This window comes from Podarcis muralis, chromosome 2 (assembly GCF_964188315.1).
Source record: "Podarcis muralis chromosome 2, rPodMur119.hap1.1, whole genome shotgun sequence".
NCBI lineage: Eukaryota > Metazoa > Chordata > Lepidosauria > Squamata > Lacertidae > Podarcis > Podarcis muralis.
The window spans coordinates 120,045,632-120,071,898 of NC_135656.1; the positions used below are offsets into that span (position 1 = coordinate 120,045,632).

General features: G+C 49.2%; 1 protein-coding gene across 1 annotated transcript; it reads right to left on the reverse strand.

Moving 5' to 3' along the window:
* Positions 1 to 1,857: 1,857 nt before the first annotated feature.
* LOC114591069 (major histocompatibility complex class I-related gene protein-like) lies at positions 1,858 to 24,665 on the reverse strand. Its single transcript, XM_077923367.1, has 8 exons — positions 24,494 to 24,665; positions 17,669 to 17,944; positions 8,640 to 8,915; positions 5,416 to 5,703; positions 3,994 to 4,080; positions 3,243 to 3,281; positions 2,567 to 2,599; positions 1,858 to 2,164 (listed from the first exon to the last, which is right to left on the reverse strand). The coding sequence occupies exons 1-8, from the start codon at positions 24,567 to 24,569 to the stop codon at positions 2,142 to 2,144; spliced, it is 1,098 nt and encodes a 365-aa protein (XP_077779493.1). The 5' UTR covers positions 24,570 to 24,665; the 3' UTR covers positions 1,858 to 2,141.
* Positions 24,666 to 26,267: the final 1,602 nt, after the last annotated feature.

The window sequence follows — 26,267 nt, forward strand, 5'->3', positions numbered from 1 at the left end:
GAAAAACCGTGAAGCCAGCTGACGCCTCTACATTGCTCCATCCTTATTTCAGACATTGTGATATATCAATACTTTGCAATGTTTAGCCGGTGGTATATCATGATGTTGAAAACCAGATATTGCCCAGCCCTAATTCTGTCCATGGCAACCCCAAAAGGAGTTAGGGAGGAGAGTGAGCAATTTGTTAATTGAAGTGAGGGGTTGCTGAAGAAATAGTAAAATAGGGATGCAGAAAAGGGAGGCATGGGGAAGTCGGTGAAACAAGGTGTAAGAAAAACAAGGTTATGAAATTATATGTGTTTATATGTTTTGTTTGTCAGTGTATTGTGAATTGTATTGTGTTTATTTTTTGTTGGAAAACTAATAAAAAATTATTTAAAAACAAAACAAAAGGAGTTACGGAGGCAGCATGCTTCTGAACACAAGGTGCTGGTAATCTCTCCTGGGCAGAGTCCCAATGACTTGCTTGTGCGCTTCCCATTGCGGCATCAGCTCAGCCACTGTGAGGAGGCAGGACCAGATGGGCCATTGGTCTGATTCATCCAGGAAGCTCCTCTTAGGTTCTTAACAGGAAGGGTCATTTTAGGGTGCTTTAATTTGTTTAAAATTATCTTATTTTAATTTTTAATAATTCAAATCTTTTAAATGGTATTGCTTTTAACATTTTGATGTTTGCTGCCCTGAGCTCCTTTGGGAGGAAGAGTGGGACAAAAATTTAAAATAAATATTTTGGGCATCTTTTCATCTCAGTGGGAGAACTTCCTCCTGGGTTTGCGGACTTTTGGGGCAACTCTGCCTTTGTCTTCTCCCACCACCCCCTGCCCCAGATCAGATATCTTATCTGCACATTTCTTTTATAATATTCCCAACCCTCCTTTCTTCCGTCCTGGAACCAAAGGCAGCCTCCAGGTGGTTCCCCAGCCAGGCCCTGAGCAGACTTCACACCCTCTTGGCTTCAGCAACACAGCGGCCTCATGTAACTTAAGTGCACCCCTGCAAAACCACAGATTATATCCCCATCTCACTTTGGACACTTGTTCTTCAGTCACTTTGCAATGGAAGACCAATTATTGGCACCTCTTTGCCAGAGGCTACAAACTCTGAATATTCTCAGGAACCTCAAAATCTCTGGAACTCGTGATAAGAAGGAAAGAACCACTAAAGAAGAAGGGGGGGCACTCTTATTTATTTCAGTCAAACAGGAGTAATAATAATAATTACATCCAGTGTCTTCAAAGCAAGATGCAGCAAATCCATTGGGTTAAGCAAGAATAGTCCTGTGGCCCCTGGAGGTCTAAAAGAGTTATTGCATTCTTATTTCTACGAAAGAGTTTCCTGAAGGAATGCCAATCTATGAGAAGGGAAGGAAGATGGCGGGAATCATATGGAGGGAACCGCAGAGAGGCAAAGTATGATCCTCAACCGACCACAGGTGAAAAAGCAAGAATGTGTGAGATAACAATTACGCAAATTGAAGGCAACAAAACTAGTTTACTTGGAGGAGTTCAGGTGGTCCCACTCGCAGTGGGTCTCCCCTCCTAGAAGGCTGTGGGGACCAGGCAACAAGTCTCATGAACTGAAGGCCTGTAGTCAAAAAGATGGGGCTCCTTATTTCAGATCAAACTCTGGCCATGAAGCTCCTGACCTGCCTCTTGGCTGTCAGCAGGATCAGACATTACATCCGTTTAGCCAAAGGCTGGGCGGCCCAAGAGGCAGGAACAGCTTAGCCTCTTTCCTGCATAATTCGCCTAAAGCAACTCTCAGATGTTGCCTTTCCTTCAATTTAGATGGAAAGCGAGGGACACAAGATTGGGGAAGGGCTTGTGGAGGGAAACACAGCAACAAAGAAGAAAGAGAAACTGCAAGTCATGCTCAATCTCCCCTTCCCTTTTAAAAGCTTTTAGTTGCGTAGACCTGGCACATTTCTGATTAATACATTTCTGAAAATCAGTTGCAAAGCAAAATTGGCCATAATCCATCAGAAAAGCATGATAACCCCCAAATTCAAGTTACACCTGGAGTCAGAATGGATGGGTGAGAGCCAGGATTAAGAAACATCATAAACAGCATTAAAGGACAGCAGGAGTTCTGAGCCTCTGCAATTCACAGCCAAACTTGGGGAGGCTCCTTCTGGTCTCATCTCACACACTGGGCTTGTATGAAACTGCAGAAATAAAGAACAGGAGTGTTTCAAAGTTAAGCCAACATCAGCATTACAGAGCTAGTGGGAACCCAAAGGGCATCTAGTGCAGCCTCCCAAGGAAAGCCACCATCCCTCATCATGTCAGATCAGACATGAGATATGCTGGGAGCACCACCAAAATGGGCCTGAAGAGCAAATGCCTGCAGAGGGCAGCTCAAGCAAGTGAGCCAAGTTGCACGCATTGGGGGAATGCCAGGAGGACACACAGCAGTCAATCCCTTCCAGAACCCAAAATGTGACTCTCATTCAGAACCCAAACTATGATTCCCAAGGTGGGTAACAGGAAAGCAGAAGCCTTTCCCCATTTTGGGGATGTTCCCCAAAGAGTCTTCTGCAAGAGCCCCCACCTGCACCCCCACTTACCGCTGGCGGAGCTGTTGGACCCCTGGTCACTTGCTGCAAAAGGGAGGAAACACAGGAGTCATGATCCCAGGGAGGGAGATCCCATCCCCCCAGCCCTTCTCCTCCCTCCTTCCACCCCCATCCCAAATCACTCTCAATCTGGGGATGTTCAGGGAGAGGCAGCCCAGAGGCAAGGGGGCTCAAGGACAGCACTGGAGGGAGAAGCAGGTGCTGGAGGGCAAAGAGAGATGGGCACAGCCTGGCATGGAGGCAGCGGGGGACTAGAGCAGGGGTGGATGCAATTTGGGCAGGAAGGGGGCAGAAAGGCAGAAGCTGGGGAGGGAGCAGCGGTGGGTTCCTAACACCCACAGACTTGAGCCACCCAACCAAATCTTAAGCTTCAGGTTCTAGTAGATTAAACCACCAGAGACCCCTCTCTCCCCCCACCCTCGGCTCTTCCTCCTGCTCCTTCTTGGAGCCCCTCCCTCAGCCGACAGTCTCTCTGCAACCTTTTCCTGGCCCTGAGGGGCCCCTTGCTGTCCACAGACAGGCTGAGCAGACAGGCTGAAGCTTCCCATCAGGGTCTTGGGCTTAAGGACTAGGCCACCACCAGGTTTAGTTTGGTCTGTTTGTAACCTGTTTCTGCTCCATATTGGGGGGAAATATGTCAGACAGAGAGGGGGGAGGAGTCACTCACTTGAGGCTGCTTTGTAGGCTGATTTCTCACTCTGTTTCCCTGTAAAGACAAAAGCAGAAGATCAGAGCCGGAAGGGACCTCCAGAGGCCACACAATTACATTTCGACAATCTGGCTCTCAGATGCTGAAACCTTCCCAGCAGAGGCTCCTCTTGTTTCTTCCAAACACCTCCAAGGAAGGGGAGCCCAGAAGGGGAGCTTTTCAAGGAACTCATGTTACACAGAATTAGAAACAAATTGAGAAAATTAAATTTAAAAGATCAACCTGGGAAACCAGGCTGTAGACAAATTCCAAGAGGCTGGAAGGAAACATTATCCAGTCCCTTCATTCATTTTCGGATTATTATTTGATGATTCTCCAAATAAAAATACAAAATGAGAGCACAAAATACATAATAAAACAAAAACAAACCTGTAACTCACATTTAAAAAGCTCAAGGCCTGGTTCGAGAGAAACGTTTTTGCCTGGCGCCTAAAGATTTGTAAGGAAGGCTCCCTGCTAAGTGTGCACAGGACTGAAGGCTTAGGACTGATTAGAACGTCAGGTGGAAAGTGAATTTCTTGAGCACGGAGTGAGGACAAAGCAATGACCAACAGGACTTTTGGTTCATGTTCAAAGGGTGTTTTATGGGGAGGGGTCTCTGTAGGGATTCAAGGGGCAGTTGCCAGGAAGCTCCACCAGCACATTCCCAGTCGGAGGCCAAGACAGAAGGACACAGGAGAGGCAGCAAACACATCCAGGGTTTACTTACTGCGGATGATGAAGAAGATGATCCCAGAGACCAGCAGGATGGCAGCCATGACACCCAGAATGGCTCCCACAATGAGCCCCAGGTTGACTGAAAGGGGACAAGAGACATTTTTATTCAGACTGGCAGCAGCAGCTCCCCAAGGCCTGAAGCAGGAGATTGGAGTGGAGGTGCTGAGCTATGAGCCCGGGAGGATTTTACGTCTGCAAAGCAGACACTCTTTCTCTCCTGACAGGCCAAGGTCCTCTCTGTAGTGGCCCCAACACAAGGGAGGTTTCCCCCCACCAAAGTCCAGCATTAGAGGTCTTCAAAATAACCAATTCATTTAAGGAAGACAGTTGACAGGCACACCTGTTTCATCACAGACTCAAGACTTAAAAGCAGGTCTCCTCCTGCTCATGTGCTTCAGCCATCTCTGTAAGGACCCTGAGAGGAAGGGATTCCCTCCCCTCTAAGACCCCCCCAGAGCCCAGCATTACAGGCCTTCAGGGAAGACACAAACCCTTAGGAAGAAGCATCTTGTGTAGGGTTGCCATACGTCTGGTTTTTCCTGGACACGCCCTCTTTTTCAGACTTAAAATGTCTGTCCAGACAGATTCTTAAAATGAGGCAAAATGTCCAGGTTTTTTTGTTTGTGCAGAATCTCTGGAGTTCGTAGCGCTAGTGAGTGAGCCCTGGTCTCCTCTGCCCTCCCTGTGTGAGTCTTTGACTCAAGGGCGGCTTCCATAATTCTCGCTTGCCTGCCTGTGAGAAGGGGAGTCTGGGCTGTGGGTGGGGATGTGCGTTCATGTGCTCCTGCTGGGGAAAAGGGAGTCTTGCTCTTAGACATTCTGCTTGGCTTCCTGCAGGCACAGCTTTCCTGGCGGTGTGTGAGAGACGAGCGTTGTTATTAAAATTCCTGCTTGCTCTTCCCAGAGGTGTGCGGGTGTTTGGGCTGAGTGGAGATGAGTATCAGTTTTTCTAGTGCGAGTGTGAGGAGGAGCAAGTGAGAATCTTTTTCACTGTGAAGTACAGTCAGTCTTGGACTCCCTCTTTTAAGTTCACTGCCCCTTTTTCAGTCACAGGGAGTGTGAGTAAGTCAGCCATGTGGAGGAGGTCGTTTGATTTTGAAGAAATAACACATTTGCCCACATTCTGTGACATCACAACTGCTTGGACTTAAAGGCAAAAAGGTGACACCCAGTTTTTACCTACGACATCCAATTTGAATTCAAGGCCTACGAGACACTTGCCAGAAAAGGCTGCATCTCTGCAGAAATCTACCCATTCCGATTCAGTTGCTTCCCTCCAGAGACATAGACAGGATCCAACTGGGGTTCCCCATCTGAACTGAGCTGCTGCTGAAGGGAGGAGTTGGGTGGAAATCCCCCTCCCAGAGCCCACCCCTTCCCCTCCTGTCTGTCTGTCTGTCTGTCTGTCTCTCACCTGGCTCCTTCTCCCAGGCCACGTCCAGAGGCTTCTCCAGGCTGTCATGCTCCACGCGGCACCGGAAGCGCTCCCTCTCCTCGGGGTCGATCTGGACACTAAGCAAGAGATAGTAGGTCCCGTCCGAGTTGGGGGCGACCAATCCTCGGAGGGTGCCCTCCTGCCAGACCTTCCCGTCCTTCACCCAGTTGGCATCAATCTCCTTGGGGTAGAAGCCATGAACTTGGCAAACGAGGGTCTCCAGGCCGTCATAGTCTGCTTTCCTGGTCACCTTCACCATCGGAGCCTCTGCAAAAAGGGCCGCATTGGGGTTAACAGAGAGACATCCACAACGGGAGCCTGGAGGGATCCTGTATTTTTTAAGAGCAGAGGAGCAGGGACCCAAGGGGCAACCTAGTCAGAATCTCCTCACATCTCCAGAAATTAAAAAGAACTAAGTATAAATGGGATTCCTCAACCTCCCTTGGCATCTTCCCCAGTCAGTGTCTATGGTGGAACTATTTTTAGATGTTTTATCCTTTGTTTGCCAAAGCAGACTCCTTTGGGAGGGAGGATTGGTACAAATTAATTTATCATCTTGAAAAGCTCTTGTGGTTCCAAGATAGTCCCAGGGAGCTGCCTCTAGGCTGAGGGGCAAATTCCACCAGGTCCCCAATGGGATCCTTCCAAGTTGCAAGTCATGAACTGAGGGCAGCTCAGGCTGATCCTGGTTCCTCTCTCGAGGGGGAAGAAATGCTGGACTCACTGCTCTCTGTTCTCCGGGACTTTTCAGCCCAATAGTTAGTGAACAAAGCCAACAGCCCTGGGAAAGACAGAGCTCCTTTCTCGTTCTCCCGCCTGCCCTGAAAGGGTCCCTTGAGGTTGGAAAGGGCCCATCTCCCTTCTCCACGGCAGCCTCCCCTGGAGTGGAAAGGGCAGACCAGGAGGCCCAGTAAGCCAGCAACTTACGCACATTTAACTTGTGCACTTTACGCACTTGCCAAAAATATTCCAAAAACCAAAAAGAGGAGGCGGGCGTCTGGGGAAGAAGGACTTTGGCAAACCCAATCACCCTTGAATCCAATGTGTTGTGACTATACACAATTTTGGCTTTAGGCAAGATTTGCAGAATGTAACCCTTGTTCAAAAACTGGCTCCCTGGATAGCTGTTGTCTGAAGGGGCTGTTCCAGGATCCCACCCACTTTGCAGTGCCTGGACTGGAAACTCAGGTCTAGGAGGGGATGTGACTCTGCTGGGGGGAGCAGGAAGGAAGGAAGGTCAAGCCCTTTCCCCACAGAAACCCAAAACAAGACCTCCCACCCCATCCAACCCCTCACCTGTCCTCAAGAGAACATCCATCCTAAAGAGGATGATTCCCAGCCTCCTTTGCACGTTGTCACCCTTGAAAACGCTTCAATGTGGCTTTTGAGGTGAAATCCTCAACCTCAAGAAATATGCTCAGTGTCTCTGGGGTGAATTATCACCAGGCCCCCATAGATGAATTGGCTCAGATCTCTCTAAGCACGGCTAATACATATGTGTCTGTCCTCAAAAACGGAGGGTGCTAGAATTATTTCATTTTAAATTTATGTTAATATGAGCAAAGCTAACAGAGAGAGACAGGAAGAAAGCCAGTCAAAACACTGTGCCAGATTCTTGAAGGCAGAAGAGTGGACTGTACCATTTCAAGGAACGGGGTTGGGGAAGATGATACTTCTGAATGTTCCCCATGGAAAAAAGGAAAATTCCTCACAAATAAAAAATTTAAGAAGGTAGAAGAGGGAATTTCCATACTCTCCCACTATGTGCAGGATTTCTGCTTCTAGGCCACGAGTGGCTAACCTACAGACTTAGTGAGGGGCCACATTTTCTATTTAAAAAAAAAGTTAATTAATTAATTTTTAAATACTTTTTAGCGGGGCCAACTAAAAAATTACGTGAAATGTAAAAGTGTTCCAATGCTGTTTTTCATTGTTTAGTTAAGATTTAAAAATACCAAAGGTAAATTATCCCACTCAGTAATCAGGATTACACGTGATTTTTTAAATAAGTTCAGTGGTTTTATTAGAAATTGTTAGTTTTTTGAAAATGTCCATTGGGGCACTTTGATACACTCTAAAAGTGCCCCGCTCGTGTACAATAGTGCCCCAATATACAAGTTTGCATGAAATCTCTAAACTAATTTCCTACCTATGAAATTTGAAAAGAAAAAAACTGTTGTTTACTACGTGGGCAAAGTCATTTCTAAATATAATATGACCGATTATCAAGTGTCATATCTGAGGAAATATCCAGGATCTTGTATGTTTGTCTTCCCCAATGTAGAAGATAAGGCAAGCGTTGATTTCAAGGATGTTGTTTTGCCAAAACCAAATTTCTCAAAGGACACATCTCGAACATCATCTCTATACTTTTTCTTTTACCTTCAGTGGATATAATGTGCAATAAGCATTTTGTTTAAATTATAAGCATTTTGTTTAAATTACTATTTTTTGACTACCTAATGTGAGATCTTATACTTTTTAAAGGGCTGATTATGATCTCTCACAATAAAAAATGTTTTTTAATTATTTTTTTGTAAATAATTGCCATTCACATACAATTTACGCTTTGTATCAAAGTGCCCCATCCACTGTATCAAAGTGCCCCGTAGGTGGGGCAGAATGATACAAAACCCATTTTTTACTCAAGTGATTATATTCTCATTATCTTCTAACTTTAATGGTTCTTTTGATTGCTATTATAATATTAATTATAATTAATTTATGCCATGCATAAAGCAATTTTTTAAATTATTTGAATCATTTTGGTACATAAAATATGAGACTGAATTTTTCTGCATCAATCTGCCCCACTTTCCCCTACCCAAGTGTAAAGGCAAAAGGTTTTTCTGTATCCCGCCTCAAATCTGTCCATTTCAATTTTATTTTTTTACTTAATTTAAAACGCATTTTGCTTTCCTGCCCCCTTCCCTGCTGTTTCTGTGCCCCCTCCCCCCATATGTCTTTTGCCATCCCTTATCCTAGCCAAAGGGGCATGGGGGGCTGTTTTTAAGCATCTCCCAATCATACTCTGAAGTGACCCCCTTTCTCCTCCCAGAGTCCCAAACTTATTTCTGCCTCCCCCACCAAGAAAAGTGTTTGCTGTTTGGTCCAGAAAGGAAGACTGTTAAGGGGGGGGAGGGGAGCTTGAAGGGAAACTGCCCCACTGAGCCCCCCTCCCCTCCCCCCTGCCCCCCCCTTACCTGTCCTTTGCAGAGTCTCCTTCCCATAGTCCAGGTATCTCCGCAGCCACTCAATGCAAATCTCCTCCAGGTAGTGCTTCTTGCCCTGCTTGAAGGCCATGTCAGCATCCCACTTCCTCTTGCTCACTTCGGCCTCTGTCTGGGCTGCCGTCCAGGTGAGGGTCTCCTTGTCAAAGGCGATGAAGTCTCTCCCATCGTAGCTGTATTGATCATACCCTCCTTTGTGCCCGTCTGACCTCAGCTCACAGCCGTACATCCACTGAAGGGTGTGGATCCCTGGAAGGACCAGAAGAGGCCCAGGAGGTCAAGGGGGGTCACAGCAGCCCCTCCCCCATCAGCAAAAGAGCCCAGGAAAAAGGATTTATTTGCCTGAGACTCAGGGAAGAGGCAGCAGTCAGAGGGGAGAAAAATCAACCAGCACTGTATCTTTCTGAAGGCTCACTGTATCTCACTGAGGCAAACACTACAAGTTCCCCTTTAATTGCCCCCCTCTCATCGCCTCACATCCCCCCCCCCAAATTCCTAGTGGATTCTCCCAACTCCCTGGAGGCAGGGGAGGGGTGGGGAGCATCCCTTGCAGGTCGGAGGTCACAGTCTGTCCCTCTTTCCCCCCAGCTCTGCTCCTCTGGATCTTGCCCCTTTTGGAGAGACGCCTCAGCTGCCCCCTGTCCCCCCCCAGAAAGAGAAAAGGGGCAACATGGAAGGGGGACACCCACACATTGGGGGCCCTTTCAAGAGAGAAGGTCTCCTCTTCCCCTCCATCTCTCTCCCCCCAGACTCTCAATCTCAATATCAAGGACCTTTTCCCTAAAAGGAGGAAAGTCATGGAAGGGCCTTTGGAAAAAGAAATTTCCTCATAGCCTGGGAGGGAAAGGGAAGCCGCAAGGGGGGGGGGTTGCCCCACTTCAAAATGGCCCCCCCTTCTCAGGCTGTCCTTGTCAAAGATGGCAGGTCCCTGCATCCTCCTGCCCACCCCAGGGGGCTACCACCAAATCTTCAAAACAACAACAACATTAAAACAATGATTTTGAAGTCCCATAATCCCTAAATGGGACAGATCATTTTGATTCTCTCATTACATGTTTCATATATTTGTCTTTGCATATTTACTTGAAGGGGACGCGGGTGGCGCTGTGGGTAAAAGCCTCAGCGCCTAGGGCTTGCCGATCGCATGGTCGGTGGTTCGAATCCCCGCGACGGGGTGCGCTCCCGTTGTTCGGTCCCTGCTCCTGCCAACCTAGCAGTTCGAAAGCACCTTCGGGTGCAAGTAGATAAATAGGGACCGCTTACTAGCGGGAAGGTAAACGGCGTTTCCGTGTGCGGCTCTGGCTCGCCAGAGCAGCGATGTCACGCTGGCCACGTGACCCGGAAGTGTCTCCGGACAGCGCTGGCCCCCGGCCTCTTGAGTGAGATGGGCGCACAACCCTAGAGTCTGTCAAGACTGGCCCGTACGGGCAGGGGTACCTTTACCTTTTTAAGTCACACTGAGTGGGGTTGGACTTACTTCCAAGTAAACATGCAGAGGACTGAGCAGTTACAATTGGAAATTAAAATAAAATAAAATCTGTTTGTGATCCTGGCTGCCCACACACCAGACGCCTAAAACCAGCTGGGAAGAATGTGACTAGCCCATTTCTGAACTCTCTTGTTGAGGGACTCTTTCCTGGCAGTCAGTTCCATGGGGTGAGGCAGGTTTTAAAGAAGAGAAACTGCCAGATGTGGGGGCCCGTTCTCTATCAGCCGCCCAGCAGGTGGAGTGAGCAGTCCAGACAACCTGATGGATTCTGAAAGGATCCAAGGAGAAAGGGGGGCTGACAGCCAGCATCCCTGTGGGGGCCCCCATCTCCCTATGGAATATGGAATAGGGACACCATCCTTCCTTCCTGTCGTCTCCAGCACTGCAGACCCCGGCCTCCCCCCACCCCCAGTTCACCAGGGCAGTGGGGAGGACGATTCATGGGGGGGGGGGGGACTCATACCTGTGCTTATTCTGGGGTCATGATTGCAGCAGACTGGGGGGGCATATTGGCACCTCAATAATGCAGCTACAATAAACTTGCTGCCTGGGACAGGTTTTAAGGCACATGAGCACAGAGTCATCCAAGTTTCAGGGACCCCCCCCCCCCCAATTTCAAAATTGGCAGTGCCACAGCTGGATTTCCAACTGGATTCCCAGCTCTTTGCTCCCTTCCAGGATCCCTCCCTATTACTCCTTTGCCACAAAGCCAATGCCAACGGTGCCAGGGAGAGAGCCAAGCGTCATCTGGCATCCTTGTTTTGTGCCACAAATAACAGGCATGGGGGGGGGGAGGGAAGACATCTGTGCCTGCCACTGCAGAGTCTTTTTCCGTAGAATTTTCCATTATTGTGTCCCCCCCTCCCAATACAAGTACTTTTGTACACTGGTGCCTTGGTTCCCAAACACCAAAAACCCAGGGAGGCCTCACTTCGGACAACCGTAAGTCTGAGTATGGGCTGAATGTAAACTCCTCGCTCTGGATTAACCTGCAGTCGTCAGATCAAGTAATTCGCTTATTTAGCTTATGTGGGTAGCAATTTAAGATTTTAAGGAGGTTTTCTCACCACTGCTGTATCGCAATCACCATCTTTCCCCCCATGTTAAATCTCTTTTGCAGTTTCTAAATGAAAGGCTGTGATATAGTGGTACTTTGGTTCTCAAACGGCTTGGTTCCCAAACGCCAAAAACCCAGAAGTAAGTGTTCCGGTTTTTAAATGTTTTTCGGAAGCCGAACATCCGATGCAGCTGTCGGCTATTGTTTGCGGGGCACCTGCACCAATCAGAAGCTGCGTCTTGGTTTTCGAACATTTCGGAAGTGAAAGGGACTTCTGGAATGGATTAAGTTCGAGAACCAAGGTACAACTGTATTTGGCGCTTTTGTTTTTGCTACAGTGGTACCTCTGGTTGCGGACACGATCTGTTCCGGGGTGCCGTTCGCACCCCGAAATGTCCGTAACCAGAGTGGCGCTTCTGTGCATGTGTAAATACTTCCGGGTTTGCCGTGTTCTTAACCTGAAAAAAACGCAACATGAAGCGTTCGCAAGAAGAGGCATGACTGTATTTATTTTGCATTTTTGTGGCTTTTTCGGTTAATTTGTTTTCGTGACTGTGTGGAACCCAGTTCAGCTACTGATACGATTTATTGACTGTGTGACTGCGGAAATGGATAAAAGCCCCCCATCCAAACAATGACTATCATCAGTGCAGGTAAGGAAAAAATAATAATTTTAATTTTTATCATCTACAATACTGTCTTATTTATTTTATAGTACAGTACATTGATTATTGCTTTCATTTTATGGACCAATGGTCTCGTTAGATAGTAAAATTTGTGTTAAATTGCTGTTTTAGGGGTTGCTTTTAAAAGTCTGGAACGGATTAATCCGTTTTGCATTACTTTCTATGGAAAGCGCACCTTGGTTTTGGAACGCTTTGGTTTTGGAAAGGACTTCCAGAATGAATTAAGTTTGAGAACCAAGGTACCACTGTATAATATTAAGCAAGTGATGCATTTGAGGGATTTGAACCCAGGTTCAAGGACAACTGAAAGGTAACTGTGCTCATGGAGTGGAATATAAAGATATAAACAGATGTTTGTAAATGTGTGCCTAAAGACACTTTGGCTATATACTAAATTCTTTGCTCCTAGTGAAAATAATTAAATGCTGCTGTTAAGCCTTTTGTTGCTTTTCAAAAGGCCATGCCTCTTCCCTTTGATGCTCAGCACCATCAGGTGCGTTTACGCTGTGAAGAGCTGGGAGCTTTCCTGGGGAGAGGACAGAGCTGGAGGACAGACCTTGCTTGGCTGCTCTTTGCCCCCAGAGCTGAGTGCCCCTTCCCTGCCCCACCTCCCTCTGCTCCTGCAAGGGCCGCATCCAGAAGCGCAGGAGAGACCAGGAGTCTGTGTCCTTTGGCTCCCAGACCAGAGAACTTAGAAGTGAGGCCTCAAGGGGTCTCCTGGGGGCACAGGGGAAAGCAGGGGGCACAGCATGTCTGCCAGGATCTCAGCCAAAGGCAGCCTGGGGAGCCGGACATTCAGACAGAGCAGTTTCCTCACGGCTCACTTTTCAGAGGTGGCACTTGGACTGGATTCATCATCAAAGATCTGGGGTGGTATCTCATGCTACTCCTACTCAGAGTAGACCCACTGAAGTGATTTGGCATTTCTGTTTTTAATGCACTGATTTCAATGGGTCTACTCTAAATATATGGGACGTGGGTTTCAATGGGTCTACTCTAAATATATGGGACGTGGGTGGCGCTGTGGGTAAAAGCCTCAGCGCCTAGAGCTTGCCGATCGAAAGGTCGGCGGTTCGAATCCCCGCGGCGGGGTGCGCTCCCGTTGCTCGGTCCCAGCGCCTGCCAACCTAGCAGTTCGAAAGCACCCCCAGGTGCAAGTAGATAAATAGGGACCGCTTACTGGCGGGAAGGTAAACGGCGTTTCCGTGTGCGGCTCTGGCTCGCCAGATGCAGCTTTGTCACACTGGCCATGTGACCCGGAAGTGTCTCCGGACAGCGCTGGCCCCCGGCCTCTTAAGTGAGATGGGCGCACAACCCCAGAGTCTGTCAAGACTGGCCCATACGGGCAGGGGTACCTTTACCTTTTACTCTAAATATAACAGTATTGGATGCAACCCTGTGTGTACTAAAAATGTCAAACACCTGCCCTAGCTCTCACTTTCAATAAATACTGAATTTTTGGTACCTGCTAAAAAAAATCCTGTTTAGACAAGCCTACCCAGATGCCTAGAAAGTTGAGGTAATTCTAATCTGTTTTAGTAGTTTAACTTCCTGTGTTTTAAAGTATGGTTGTGAGTTTTTCTTAATTTTACTGGGTGGGGGGGTTTACAATCAATAAGTGTATGTATTTTAATTAATTAATTAATTAATTAATTAATTAAATTGACTGATGTTTTATGTACATTCTATGGATTTTTTCCCTGATTTTTATTATAACTTTCCAGGTTGTATACTATCTTGATACAGTTTTGTGGGCAATACGTACTGTAAATACTTTAATAAAACCTTTAGTCGATTGATAATAAAAGAAGAGCTGGTTTACATTAGCTAGTTGATGTCCACCTAATAAATCCTTCATCAAAGAGGGCATGATCCTTATCTCTGCTACTTGTCATGCTGCACCTCCAGTGTCCCATTTTACAGATCCACAACATGCTAATGCTCGTGACTTTTAAATCTGCTCTTCAATTCCAGTAGCTGAAGGACTGATCTGGTGTTTTCACATGGCAGGTGGCATCATCCGGCACCCGCTGAGACCCCAGACACCTAGTTTTTTTGGGGGGAAATAAAGGAAAAAAAATTTTCCTTTATTTCCCCCCCAAAAGCAGGTCGGGGAAACCGAACCAGGTCGAGGAACAGCGGGATGGCGGCGCTGCGCCTCCCTGCTGTCCCCCAAGCTTGTGGGGCTGGCCGATGCCTGCCTGGCAAGAGGGGCGCTCTGCTTTAGGGCGCCCCGCCCGCCAGGCGGCAGGCTGCTATCCGCAGTGTGGGGAGCCATGCGGGAACCTCCTGCAGGGCTCTCCACGCTGCGGATGTCTGTCCGGCGCGAGGGACGCTTTGCTTGAGGGCGCCCTGCCCGCCGGGCGGCAGGCTGCTATCCGCTGCGTGTGGAGCCATGCGGGGACCTCCTGCAGGGCTCTCCACGCTGCGGGTGTCTGCCTGGCGTGAGGGGCGCTCTGCTTGAAGGCGCCCGCCCGCTGGGCGGCAGGCTGCTATCCGCTGCGTGGGGAGCCATGCGGGGACCTCCTGCAGGGCTCCCCACGCTGCGGATGTCTGCCTGGCGCGAGGGGCGCTCTGCTTGAGGGTGCCCCGCCCGCCAGGCGGCATGCTTCTATCCGCAGCCTAGACATCCCTGCGGGAGTCCCCCAGGGTTGCCTAGGCTGCGGATGTGTTCCCGAAGTGCCGGGCGCTCTGCTTTCAGGGCGCCCGACGCTCCGGGAAGCAGGCTGCTATTCGCAGCCTAGGCATCCCTGTGGGCCCTCCTGCAGGGCTGCCTAGGCTGCGGGTGTCTTCCTGAAGCCTGGAGAGTGAGAGGGGTCGGTGCACACCGACCCCTCTCGCTCTCCAAGCTTCAGCGAAAGCATGCATTCGCCCCATAGGACGCACCCAGATTTCCCCTTCATTTTTGGAGGGGAAAAAGTGCATCCTATAGGGCGAAAAATAGAGTAATCTCAGTCCAGTAATTAACAATCCTGACACAGCAAAACTCACAGTATCAGTAGCACACATTGTCTTACTTCCAACCTTGTTGTCAGTGTGCATGCTGGCAGAGTGTGAGTGTGTGTGTGCGCACACACACACTTTCCTTGTGTGGAAATTCCAGCCTGCAACTTCCTCCCTTTATTTGCACCTCCACCTGACACCAATCAAGCCTAGAGCGCCACTCCTAAATACTAAATAAAATTCTGGAACCCTCTTGAAAGCTTCCAGGAACCTTTATCTGTTTCTTAAAGATTTTTTTCCTAACAGCTCTTTGTGCTTCTGGGTAGCCTGAGGGAGCTCAGCAATGGAGGAGAGGCCGTCCCAGAGGATACCAGGTTGCTCTCTCTTTAATTCTGGCTTCTCTTTCACCTCAGGAGCCTTTGGCTTACAGCTGAATTGAGTTGGGGAATATAAAGCCTTGGATGAGAGCAGCCTCTCTCAAAGGAAATCCTGCTTTTCTGGGCTGGATTCAGCTAACACAGTTAGTCTAGCGGGAGCCAGAAGGAACAAGTCCCACTCACACAACTGGGGCTTTCTCCCCATCTCCTTCCCGTGTGCTCCCCACAAATCAGCTTAGGGGGAGTTAGGAGAAGCCCCAGAAAGGTGTGCGGGGGGGGGGGGGGGAGGGAGATTGCTCCCTCTGGCAAGTAGAATGATTGTAACAGTGCTACTTTGGAGTCCTCCCTCTAGAACTATTCAACATATTTAAGAAGAAGAAGAAGAAGAAGAAGAAGAAGAAGAAGAAGAAGAAGAAGAAGAAGAAGAAGTATCTTCTACAATACAAAATGTCCCAAGGTGATATAGTTCTTTTTATGCACTCAAACAATGGTTTGTGGTTGGCCTATGCAAACAACAAACCAAACCAAACCACAAACCCCACAAGCTGGTCTGGATATGGAGCTTTGGCTTGGAGGGAAGTTGCTTTGTCTCATTGCTTCTTCAGAATAAATTGCTTTCTCCCTCATTTTATAAATGAAGCTCACTCCCCTCCCGTTTCCTCAAGATGTTAAGTGGGATCAAGCACGATACACCTATACCTTCAACATTGTTTTTAAGTAGAATCAGATAACATTTCCAGGGCTGTCCGTGGCACCTTTGAAGTGGCCACCTCATTTGTTTGGGATTTTCTGAGCTAAGCAATTGCAAGAAATGATCAGGAACCGAGAGGTGCCCCTTGGTGACATTTATGGGGCATTTTCCATGGACAGGTGCAGGGGCTCAGGAGGGACCCAATCCCCATTTTTAAAAGGGGGAGAAGCAGAATTCGCAGGAGCCCAAGAGGAAGCCTGCAAGGCAAGGCCGGGCCTGATCCCACTGCAAGAAAAGCAGACCTGCCCATTGCAGCGCTGGCTTGGTCTCAGCTGACCCCCTGGGTTTCTTCCTTGCAAGCCTGACAAGGGCTCTGGACACACTCAGGCTGACCCCTTTGGCAAGGCTCCTTCCACCTCCAGTATTCTGTCTCACAGGTGGGGAATCTCTTTGGCTTCAGGGCCCAGATCCTGGTCAGGGTTGTCCCCATGGGCCAAAAGGGGCAGGAGGCTGAGGCTGACATCATAGCATAGCCCACCCCCACCCCCCCGGTCAATCTACCCCTCCACTGCAGTTATTGTTTGAAGTGCTGGGAAACCTGTGGTGCTGTTAGGGGCAGGGCTAAAGTCCTGAAGCAGGGAGCCTGCTTAGGAAGTGAGGAAGTGGAGAAGCCTGGAAGGTGAAGGTGCAAAATCATAGAGAGATCTCCCTCCTGACCCAACAGAGGCTCCCACTTCTGAAGTTCTGCTCCAAGATTGCAATTGGAGGGGGAGTCACTCAACTTTGGGGCTAGACACAAATGCCTCCCCCCACCCTTCCAGAATGCTTGCTCCTTTCACACAACTAACGTCCTAAAAGAATTTTGACATTTCAGAAAAAGTTATAAAAACAAAAATGTGTGCCAAGAGACTTTTGCCAGATGTCTACCAGATTTTACTAAGTTAAAATGATTCCTGTTGTAAGAGTTCCAAGATTGGATGAGGAAGGGGTGCGTGTGTGTGGCAGAAATCGTCATAACTGGACAAAGGGGGTGAAAGACCTTTCTAAAGGTCCTGCTATTCTTCCCTAAGTGTAGACCGTTAGAGAATAAAGTAAGTACTGGAGGAGTGGGGGCCTTGGGGGCTCTTGTCTACCCCCCCCCACTTCAGCTGCCCACCCTGCTTATGGTTTTAACCATGTATTTGCCACTCTGACCCCCCAAACCCAGTCCATTTGTGTTCCTTAAAAAGGCTTCTCTTTCAACACTGTGCCAGGGAGTGGGAGGGGCTTGGTGATGGTCAGAAGGGTCAGCCAATCAGCACCTCTGTCTGGGCAGCTGGCTTCTCCTTAAGCAGGACCAGAACTCAAGGCTTGCTTGCCTCAGCCTCAGGATCCCCACCCTTCTCTTCCCCTCCCAGAGGAAAACGAACTAGGCAGATTCCCACCTCACAAGGCCTAAGCCAAGCCTAGCATGGAAGGAAGGGCAGGCAATGGAGACATTTCCTGGGTAGGATGTGCAGGTCCAGAGAGTGTCCTACTGGGGGGGGGGTCTTTGCCCTCCAAGTCTCATTCTCTGTCCCCCCCACCCCACCCGACCCCCCCAGCCCCCATTAAGACCTTCATTAAGGGAAGGGGAGATCCCTCTGCCCTGGTGGAGACCCCCACCCTCCATTTCCTTTCCTCCCAGCAGCCCCCTCCCTGCAATTCTGGCCCCTGGAGGAAACGTTATTGGGGGGGGGGGGGGAGAGGTGTGACTCTGCCTCTCCTGCCTTCCACTCACCTCCGCTCTGGTTGTAGCGATTCTGCAGAGTCTGAAGATTCACCCTGAACGCTAGCTCAGTGCCCTGAAGTATCTGAGTCTGCTCGTGCCAGTACTGAGGATCCTCCTTTTCCGCCTTCCTCATCCAGGGGACGCGAGGAAGATCCTCCTTGGTGTCACTGTCATACTGATCAATTTGCTGGTCATCCACGTACCCCACAACAATGAACTGGGGCAGCCCCTGGCCAGGCTCAGACACGGCTGTGTAGAAATAGCGCAGGGAGTGAGAAGTGGAGCCTGGAAAGGAAGAGAAAAGGGGGCAGAGAGTTAGGGGTCCTGCAGATGAAGGCAGCAGCCTAATCCTGCTGTATTACAGGCAGCAGCCCTAAATTAGGAGGTCCATGGACTATATGGAACTTGCCGAACTGACTGGGAGACTCCGAGACCAGAGAGATGAGACGGTGGAAAACGATTGGAAGAAGTTTAAAGAATATTTGAAAAAATATGCTAATGGAAGTGGATATAGGCTGTAGGGTTAGAAGTAGAACATAGTGTCTTTTAAAAGATTATTACTTGTAAGGGATAAAATGTGAAGATTTTTATGGTAAAAGTAAGTGTGATTTAAAAAACGGTTAAAAATTATGATAGATGTAAACTGTTAAAGATGAGGTAAAATAAAAATCAGATACAGGGGGACTTGGGGAAGCTCACCTAACAATGTTTAGAAAAAATAAGGATAAGACAAGAGTTTGTTTGTATTTTCTGTTTTTCTGTTGTGTTGTTAAGTTGTGTTATAAAATGAATAAAAATTTTTGGAAAATAAATAAATAAATTAGGAGATCCAAAGTTTATCAGGCTTTGGGGGAGTTTGTCCTACCAAGCCAGGACTATAAACTGTGGTTTGAAATTAGCATGATCAGACACACTATAGGTAAAACTAACTACAGTGGTGCCTCGCAAGACGAAATTAATCCGTTCCGCGAGTCTCTTCGTCTTGCGGTTTTTTCGTCTTGCGAAGCACGGCTATTAGCGGCTTAGCGGCTTTAAGAAAAAGGAAACAAACTCGCAAAAACTCGCAAGACGTTTCGTCTTGCAAAGCAAGCCCATAGGGAAATTCGTCTTGCAGAACGACTCAAAAAACGCAAAACCCTTTCGTCTAGCGAGTTTTTCGTCTTGCGAGGCATTCGTCTTGCGGGGCACCACTTTACAGTTTATGTCAGTTCAGACATAACACAATGTTAGTTGAAAGTGAAAACACATGCTTCCAATCGCCTCCTTGTAGCCACATGCAAAAAGGGAATGCATGAACCCCAAGCTTAGTGTGTTATGTCCAAATGCAGCTAGTGTTTCAATACATAGCCTGTCCAGAGGTGGTGGGCTTGCTGAGCATTCTTGCCTTTTGGCCTGTGCTTGCATCTCTCATAAATTATGTTACGTCAACTTGACTTCTTTTTACCTTTCCTCATTGCCAATAATCAAGATTCTACCGACAGAATGAGGGTGACAATCTTGCTGAAGGATGGAACTGAAGGGAATTCAGCTCAACATCCCATATATGAACCAACTCTGTGTGTGATGAAGAATAAGTCAATTGTATGTCAGGGAGAAAAAGAGTAAAGAGACTCGATTCTGACATCTATGAATCAGGAGCTCATAAGAGACTCTTGTATGTAGTCTCATCTATAAAATGAATGGATCAACTTCAAAAAACAAACAAACAAACAAACAAACATTAGCCCATGGAGCAGAGGGCGAGAAAAAGCTCTGCCAGGCAGCACTAAATCCCTGCATGTCTCTGCTGAGGCTCCGTGGGAGGGAGAGAGAGGCCAGCCCCTCCCCTTTTGCCAAGGGGGCAGGAATTGCCCCCCACTTGCAAACGCCAAGCTGATGAGAGCTCCCACAACATGGTCTGAAGGCTCAGGATGCAGGCACCGAACGGAAGCTAAGCAGGCTCAGGTCTGGGAAGTGGATGGAGGGGAGACCAGACGAAGCAAAATCCATATATTGGGAGAACAGGAAGCTGCCTCCTCCTGGGTCACAACACTGGTCCAGGTAGCTCAGAGTTGTCTGTCCTGACTGGGATGGCTCATATATGCAGAAACGGGCCTAGGGAAGCCACTCCCTTGGAGCCGCCCCACCATCTGACCTTCTGGAGCCAGGCACTGAACAGGTCTGGCCTGGGTCTTGCTTCCTGGGCTCTGGGAGGCTTTGGAAAGATCTCCTGGGAACTCAGGAGAGCCCCACAAGATCCTGTGAGAACCTGCCAGAGTCTCTTATGCAAGGCAGAGGGCTTCAAAGCTCTTTTGGTACTGGGAAAACCTTGCAGAAAAAGAGCTCTCTGCATTCTGCATATATAATTGGTGTGATTCCAGGATACAGTTAAAATCCTTCAAGGTAAATGCATTCCAGTTGCTGGTTTCCTGCACTTTCCACCCGTTTCCCAGGGACAGATGTCAAGTTAATTGGCCTGCAATTTCCGAGACCCTTCCTGGATCCCCTTTTGAGAATCGGTGCTTAAATGGTTCAATGTTGCAATCTTTCAATGGTCTGAGCTGCCACCCACAGAGCGGGTTCCCCACTTGAGAAAGAAGGCCCCCCAGGGATAGCAGGGGCAGGAGGGCAAATGCAACTTTGGGGTCAGGTCTCAACATGTGGCCCCACACCCCTTTTCCCCCCACTTGCCCCTTCACGAGATCGAACACAGGATGGGGGACTGAGCTCTGGCCACCAGGGGGCCTAGTGAGTCTCCACAGCTGATCCCCATCAGAAGCAATTACCGTATTTTTCGCTCTATAACACGCACCTGACCATAACACGCACATCGTTTTTAGAGGAGGAAAACAAGGGAAAAAACATTCTGAATGAAACAGTGGATGTATCATTTTTGTGCTTCATGCTGTGGCCACAGACATGTGATCTGATGGTGAATTTGGGGTGACCCAATGCAAAAATCCTGAGAATCCCTGTGGATCCATGCTTTGTAACCACGTTTTTGCACCATTGCAGCCCCAGGCAACAGTGGGTGCGTGATTTTTTGGGTGCAGGCTGTAGCCATGGACATGCTATGTGATCTGATGGTGAATTTGGGGTGACCCAATGCAAAGATCCTGAGAATCCCTGTGGATCCATGCTTTGTAACCACGTTTTTGCACCATTGCAGCCCCAGGCAACAGTGGGTGTGTGATTTTTGGGGGGCAGGCTGTAGCCATGGACATGCTATGTGATCTGATGGTGAATTTGGGGTGACCCAATGCAAAGATCCTGAGAATCCCTGTGGATCCATGCTTTGTAACCACATTTTTGCACCATTGCAGCCCCAGGCAACAGTGGGTGCGTGCTTTTTTTGGTGCAGGCTGTAGCCATGGACATGCTATGTGATCTGATGGTGAATTTGGGGTGACCCAATGCAAAGATCCTGAGGATCCATGTTGATCTATGCTTTGTAACCACATTTTAAGTGGGGAGTGAAGGAAAAACAAAGAAGGGACATGAGAGGGGTGTGCAGAGAAGCAGCTGGCTAAGAATGCAGGAGAGGGATTTAACGGGTGGGAGGAAAGAAAGGCAAAAGTTCCCCCCCAAGCCAGCCATCCATCTCTCTCTCTCTCTCTCTCTCTCCCTCCCCCCCCCTCTCTCCCTCTCCCTCCCCCCCTCTCCCTCTCCCTCCTCCACTCTCTCTCCCTCTCCCCCAGCAGCACCGGAGCACAGAGAGGAATTCGAAAGAACGACACTCTGCTTGCCTGGAGGGGAGGGGCTTTCCCTGCTCTTTGTTCCGTTTCAGCAATCACAGCAACGAAACAGAGAAGGGTGGGCAGTAAGACCCTGAGGCAGAATGCAGGAAAGCTGCCACTTCCTCTTTTCAGGTTTCCCTTCTCCGTGACTCGCGATTTGACTTTTGCTTGATTTTTTGGCTCCAGGGACCACACATTCGCTCTATAACACGCACAGACATTTCCCCTTCCTTTTTAGGAGAAAAAATATGCGTGTTATAGAGGGAAAAATACGGTAACTTTTGTGGATGTCCATCATCAGATTTTGCTGTTTCTGCTCACTCCCCACACTCCTTACCCCTCTTCCCAAGTCACAGTGAATGTGTACTAAGGCAGCTGTGTGCCTCCTTTGCGCAGGAGGAAAGAGCCAAGGCTCCATGGTACTTCTCTGGGGCCACCGTTGTGCAGGGTACAGGATGAGCCCCACAGAGAGGGCCCCCCAAGACAGCTGCAGCCCCTTAATTCCCACCCTGGGCTCCTTTGGGAGGAAGGTGGGGATATAAACTCAATTTTAAAAGATGACTCTGTCAGTACCAAGAAAGGCCTCACAGATTTGGGCGTAAAGATGAGGCTTCCCTTCCAACACCTGTCCCATTCTCTGTCTAGAGATTAACCAAGACCCACAGAAACAGCTCACAAAGACTTGGGGAGGGAGGGAGCTGATCACAGGCTTTCAGCATCATACCTGAGGCTTCTGCCCCCACCAGGACACCCTCCTCTGACGGAAAAGCTGAGTCGAGCTCAGCGAGAGATGGGGCATTTCCCTGGCGGAAGGTAGAGGGGCAAAGTGCTAAAAGGGGAAGAGGAGGCTATTCCTGTTTTGCCTCAGGTAGCAGAAATGGGACGTATAATTATGATTATATATTGAATTCATATACCGCCCTATACCTGGAGGTCTCAGGGTGGTTCACAGAACAAAATCAGAATACAAAACCACAAAATATTCAATAATAAAAAAGCCAACCCCACCCCCAAAACCCCCCACACTTTTAAAAGGATGTCAATCAAATCAATCAAAGGCCTGGTTAAAAGGGAATGTTTTTGCCTGACTTAGTCCAACAGGTGTATAATGAAGGTGCCAGGCAAACTTCCCTGGGGAAGTAAGAGCTGTTCGACAGTGGAATTTGCTGCCAAGGAGTGTGGTGGAGTCTCTTTCTTTGGAGGTCTTTAAGCAGAGGCTTGACAACCATATGTCAGGAGTGCTCTGATGGTGTTTCCTGCTTGGCAGGGGGCTGGACTCGATGGCCCTTGTGGTCTCTTCCAACTCTATGATTCTATGAGAGCCTTCCAGACGGGGAGCCACTGCAGAGAAGGCCCTGTTCTCACATTGCTGTCACCCTCCGCCCTCCAGAGGAGGCAGCACAGGAAGGAGGGCCTCAGAAGATGATCTAAGAGTCTGGGTAGATTCATATAGAAAGAGGTGGTCCTTGAGGACCCTGTGAAAATTGTGTTGAATGCACTTTGGACAACTTCACCCTCAAAGAGGAAGAAGCCCGCTTTAATTTGGCCAGTGACTCATCTCAAAACAACTAGGAAACTAAAATAAAAACCATAGACAGGACTCTTGAGGGTCCAGCCCCCCTGCGATGCTGGCATCTCAACTGCAGCATCCATGGCAGATGGCCAAACAACCTCTGCTAACAAATCTCCAAAGAAGTAGAATCTACCACCTGTTGAAGGAGATCCACTGTGGAAAACAAAGTTCAAGGAGGCGAAAACCTGCAAGATGAGTTTGCTTGAATCACATACGCCTTGATGGTGTGTGGACTCTGCTACCTCCCTCCGGCTCGGTTTCCTCTCAGGCAAGATCAAATGGGACCCACTTCTAAGACCCTCCCCTCCCAGGGCAGGGGCTCCCCCCACTTCAAACCACAAGAGCTCAGAGCAAGGCTGCCTCTGGTTGTGGCATCTGGCTGAACAACACAGGCAGTTCTGCTCAGTGTTCGGGAGACAAAGAGCCACAAAATGAGGAGGAATCTGAAGGAAGCAGTGGTCTCCACCACCCTTTGCCCAGCCCTGTAGCAGACACAGTGAGGGGGCAGCCCCCCATATCAAGAGGGTTTAAGAGAGAAATAACAGGTCTTACTCTTTAGTTCTTAAAGCTTTTAAATTACTTTGAGAATTTTTATGCAACAAGCAACTTTTAAACTAAAGATAGTATTATATTCACACCATTTTCCATTAGAAAACCACAAGAATTATTTACAATAAAGATTCAAGTAGGTAGCCATGTTGGTCTGACAGTCGAAATTAAAAAATTGTCCAGTAGCACCTTAGAGACCAGCTAAGTTTGTTCTGAGCATAAGCTTTTGTGTGCATGCACACTTCTTCAGATACAGTGTGCAAAACGTAGTGAAAGGGGCTGTACAGGAACGGCACAGAGGAGCCCCCTGCATAATTCACAAAATCTACATTTTTGACAGGCAACAGGAAGGGGTTTTTTTTGGGGGGGGGGGGGGAGTTACAATTGTAAAGCAGGAGAACCTGATTATGAATGTGCCTGTGAAAGGGAACCCCTGAACAAAACAACACTGGGAATTCATAGAATCATAGAGTTGGAAGAGACCACAAGGGCCATCGAGTCCAACCCCCTGCCAAGCAGGAAACACCATCAGAGCACTCCTGACATATGGTTGTCAAGCCCCTTATTCAGACGTCCCCATCCCCCCCCCCTAAAGTCTGCTACACCCGTCCAGCTCCCACCTCCAGGCTGGTCTCCTGAGTTTTTAGCTGAGTTTTCAGAGCGACTGAGAGTTAGAAGAGGGAAAGTAAAAAAAAGAAGAGGGAAGACTTGTACTCTGTCTGTCGTCTCTCTGTCTGACACGCACACACTCACACTCACACACAAACCAGAGTCAACACGAAGCTGCGGGGGGGGGGGCGGGACAGGCGAGTCACTTCCCCCCCCGCCATTAATCCTGCCAACACCTTCAAGCTTTGTCTTGTTCTTTGCTTGAGCCTCGAGCCAAGGAGTGAAGTGGCCCCTGCCCCGGGCGGCATACAAAACAAGCCAAGTCTGGGAAACAGATGTTTGGGAAGGGATTATTTCTCTCCCCCCGCCCCAGAGCAGAGTCCTCACCTGCGCAGTCCAGGAGCAGCAGGTGGGCAGCCACCCCCAGGATCAGGGGGGGCCAGCGGAGGAGGAGGACCCCCATCTCCCCCCAAAACGAAGCTCCTTTTTCCTCCTCTTACTCCAGCGACGTCCTTCTCCCTCCGACTCCGAGACCCGCTCTCTGCCCCGCCTGAGGAACCAGCGGCAGAGCGAGCCGGGATTGGGCGAGGGGAAAATATTCCGCCAATCGGAAATCTGCGCGCAGATTGCGGCACCGGTCGCCAGGCAGAACTCGAGGCGCAAGTTTGGCAGCGAGGCTGGAAAGGGAAAGAGAAAGTGGTTGCAGCTCCTCGCCGGGAATCGCCGCCTCCCTCCCTCCCTCTCTCTCAGGTCTTCCTGTCCTGCCCTGCAGGGAGGGCGGAGGGGGGTGGCCAGGGGAGGACCCCAGGTTCAATCCCTGCATCTCCAGGGGGGGGGGTCTGGGAATGCCCCCCTCTCTGGAACTGGGGAGAGGGGCTGTGGGATCCTGAGCGAGGTGGACTCATGGGCTGAGTCAGTGCAGGACAGCCTCCTGGGTCCTATTTCTAAAAAGCCCTTGCATGGCTTCAAAGATGGCTCCCTTCTTTCCCCGCTGTCAGAGGCAGTAAATGCATTAGCGTCCCACTCGCTGGGCGTCCCTCCTGTCCTTCTTCCATGCTTCCTTACTGGGGCATCTGGGTGGCCACTGGGAGACCTCCATGCTGGACTCGATGGGCCCCTTTGGGGTGATCCAGCAGCCCGGCTCTTCTCCTGCGTCCCTCCATCTAGTGGCAGGGGGTTCCAGCGGTTAACTGTGTGCCTTGTAAAGAAATGCTCAGTGTTGCAACTAGAGCTGAAACTCAGGGTTGAAGTCAAAACAGAGAGAGAGAGTATGACCACACAGAGAAGTAGGTGCTGGGACGCCGACAAACACGTTTGGTTTTAGCAGAGTCAGGCCAGAGCCCTCCAGCTTGCCGCAATTTCCTTTCTCCATGTGCTTTTTAAAGGGGCATTTTATATCCCCACCTATCTCTGCTTCCTTCTCTCGTCATACTGGCCCCAACATGAGTTTCTCTCCCCCTGCCTGGGACCCTCTTAAGTCTGCAGGCCCAGGGGAGTTGGGGGTCAGGGAGGCCCCCTTTGCACAGCCAGCAAGACCCAGCGGCTGCCAAGCCTCTTCTGGAAGGCCCTGAGCCAAGGCTGGGTGCTTGGCCCAGAGAGTGCTTGGCCCACATCCCACTGCCAGAAGCCTGAACGTTTGGAACATGAGCTAAGCATGGGACACGCACAGAAGCTGCTGCCTTTCCCAAGAAGTCAGGAGAGAGACAAGGAAGATTTTGATTTAAGGGGGGGGCTGTGAAGTCAGAAGGTAAAGAATTATTTGGGAGTTCTCTTTTTCCCAAGATGCATGATCTCTATCATCCCTATTTCCCCTTGTCTGATGCCAAAATATTATTGTGAGTTTGGGGGGGTGGGGTTAGTCTGCAGGATGCCTGAGTCCCTTCTGATTCCTGGGGTCCTGGATCCAGCCAAGGTTGAAATCTAATGGAGGGATCCATTGCTGAACTATCTCGGTGGGATGATGGCCGTAGATGTCACCTAAGCACCATCACTGGTATAAGAAAAGAAGCCCCTGTGAAGGAGGCTGGCAGTTTTGAGGGGGGCTCTCCAGGACCCACTTTTGGGACTCAATGGGCTCAGTCACCTCAGGGACATCTTAAGCTTCACTTTTCACCTGCTCCATCTAGTTTTTCCTGGACAGGGACAGTCTGCCCACAAGGAT

Coding starts and splice junctions, on each gene's coding strand:
- LOC114591069 (XM_077923367.1), bottom strand. CDS start 24,569: ATGGGGGTCCTCCTCCTCCGCTGGCCCCCCCTGATCCTGGGGGTGGCT. Junction 5,704..8,639: donor GGAGACTCTGCAAAGGACAG/GTAAGGGGGGGG, acceptor CCCTTTTTGCAG/AGGCTCCGATGGTGAAGGTG. Junction 2,165..2,566: donor GTCCAACAGCTCCGCCAGCG/GTAAGTGGGGGT, acceptor TTATTTCTGCAG/TTTCATACAAGCCCAGTGTG.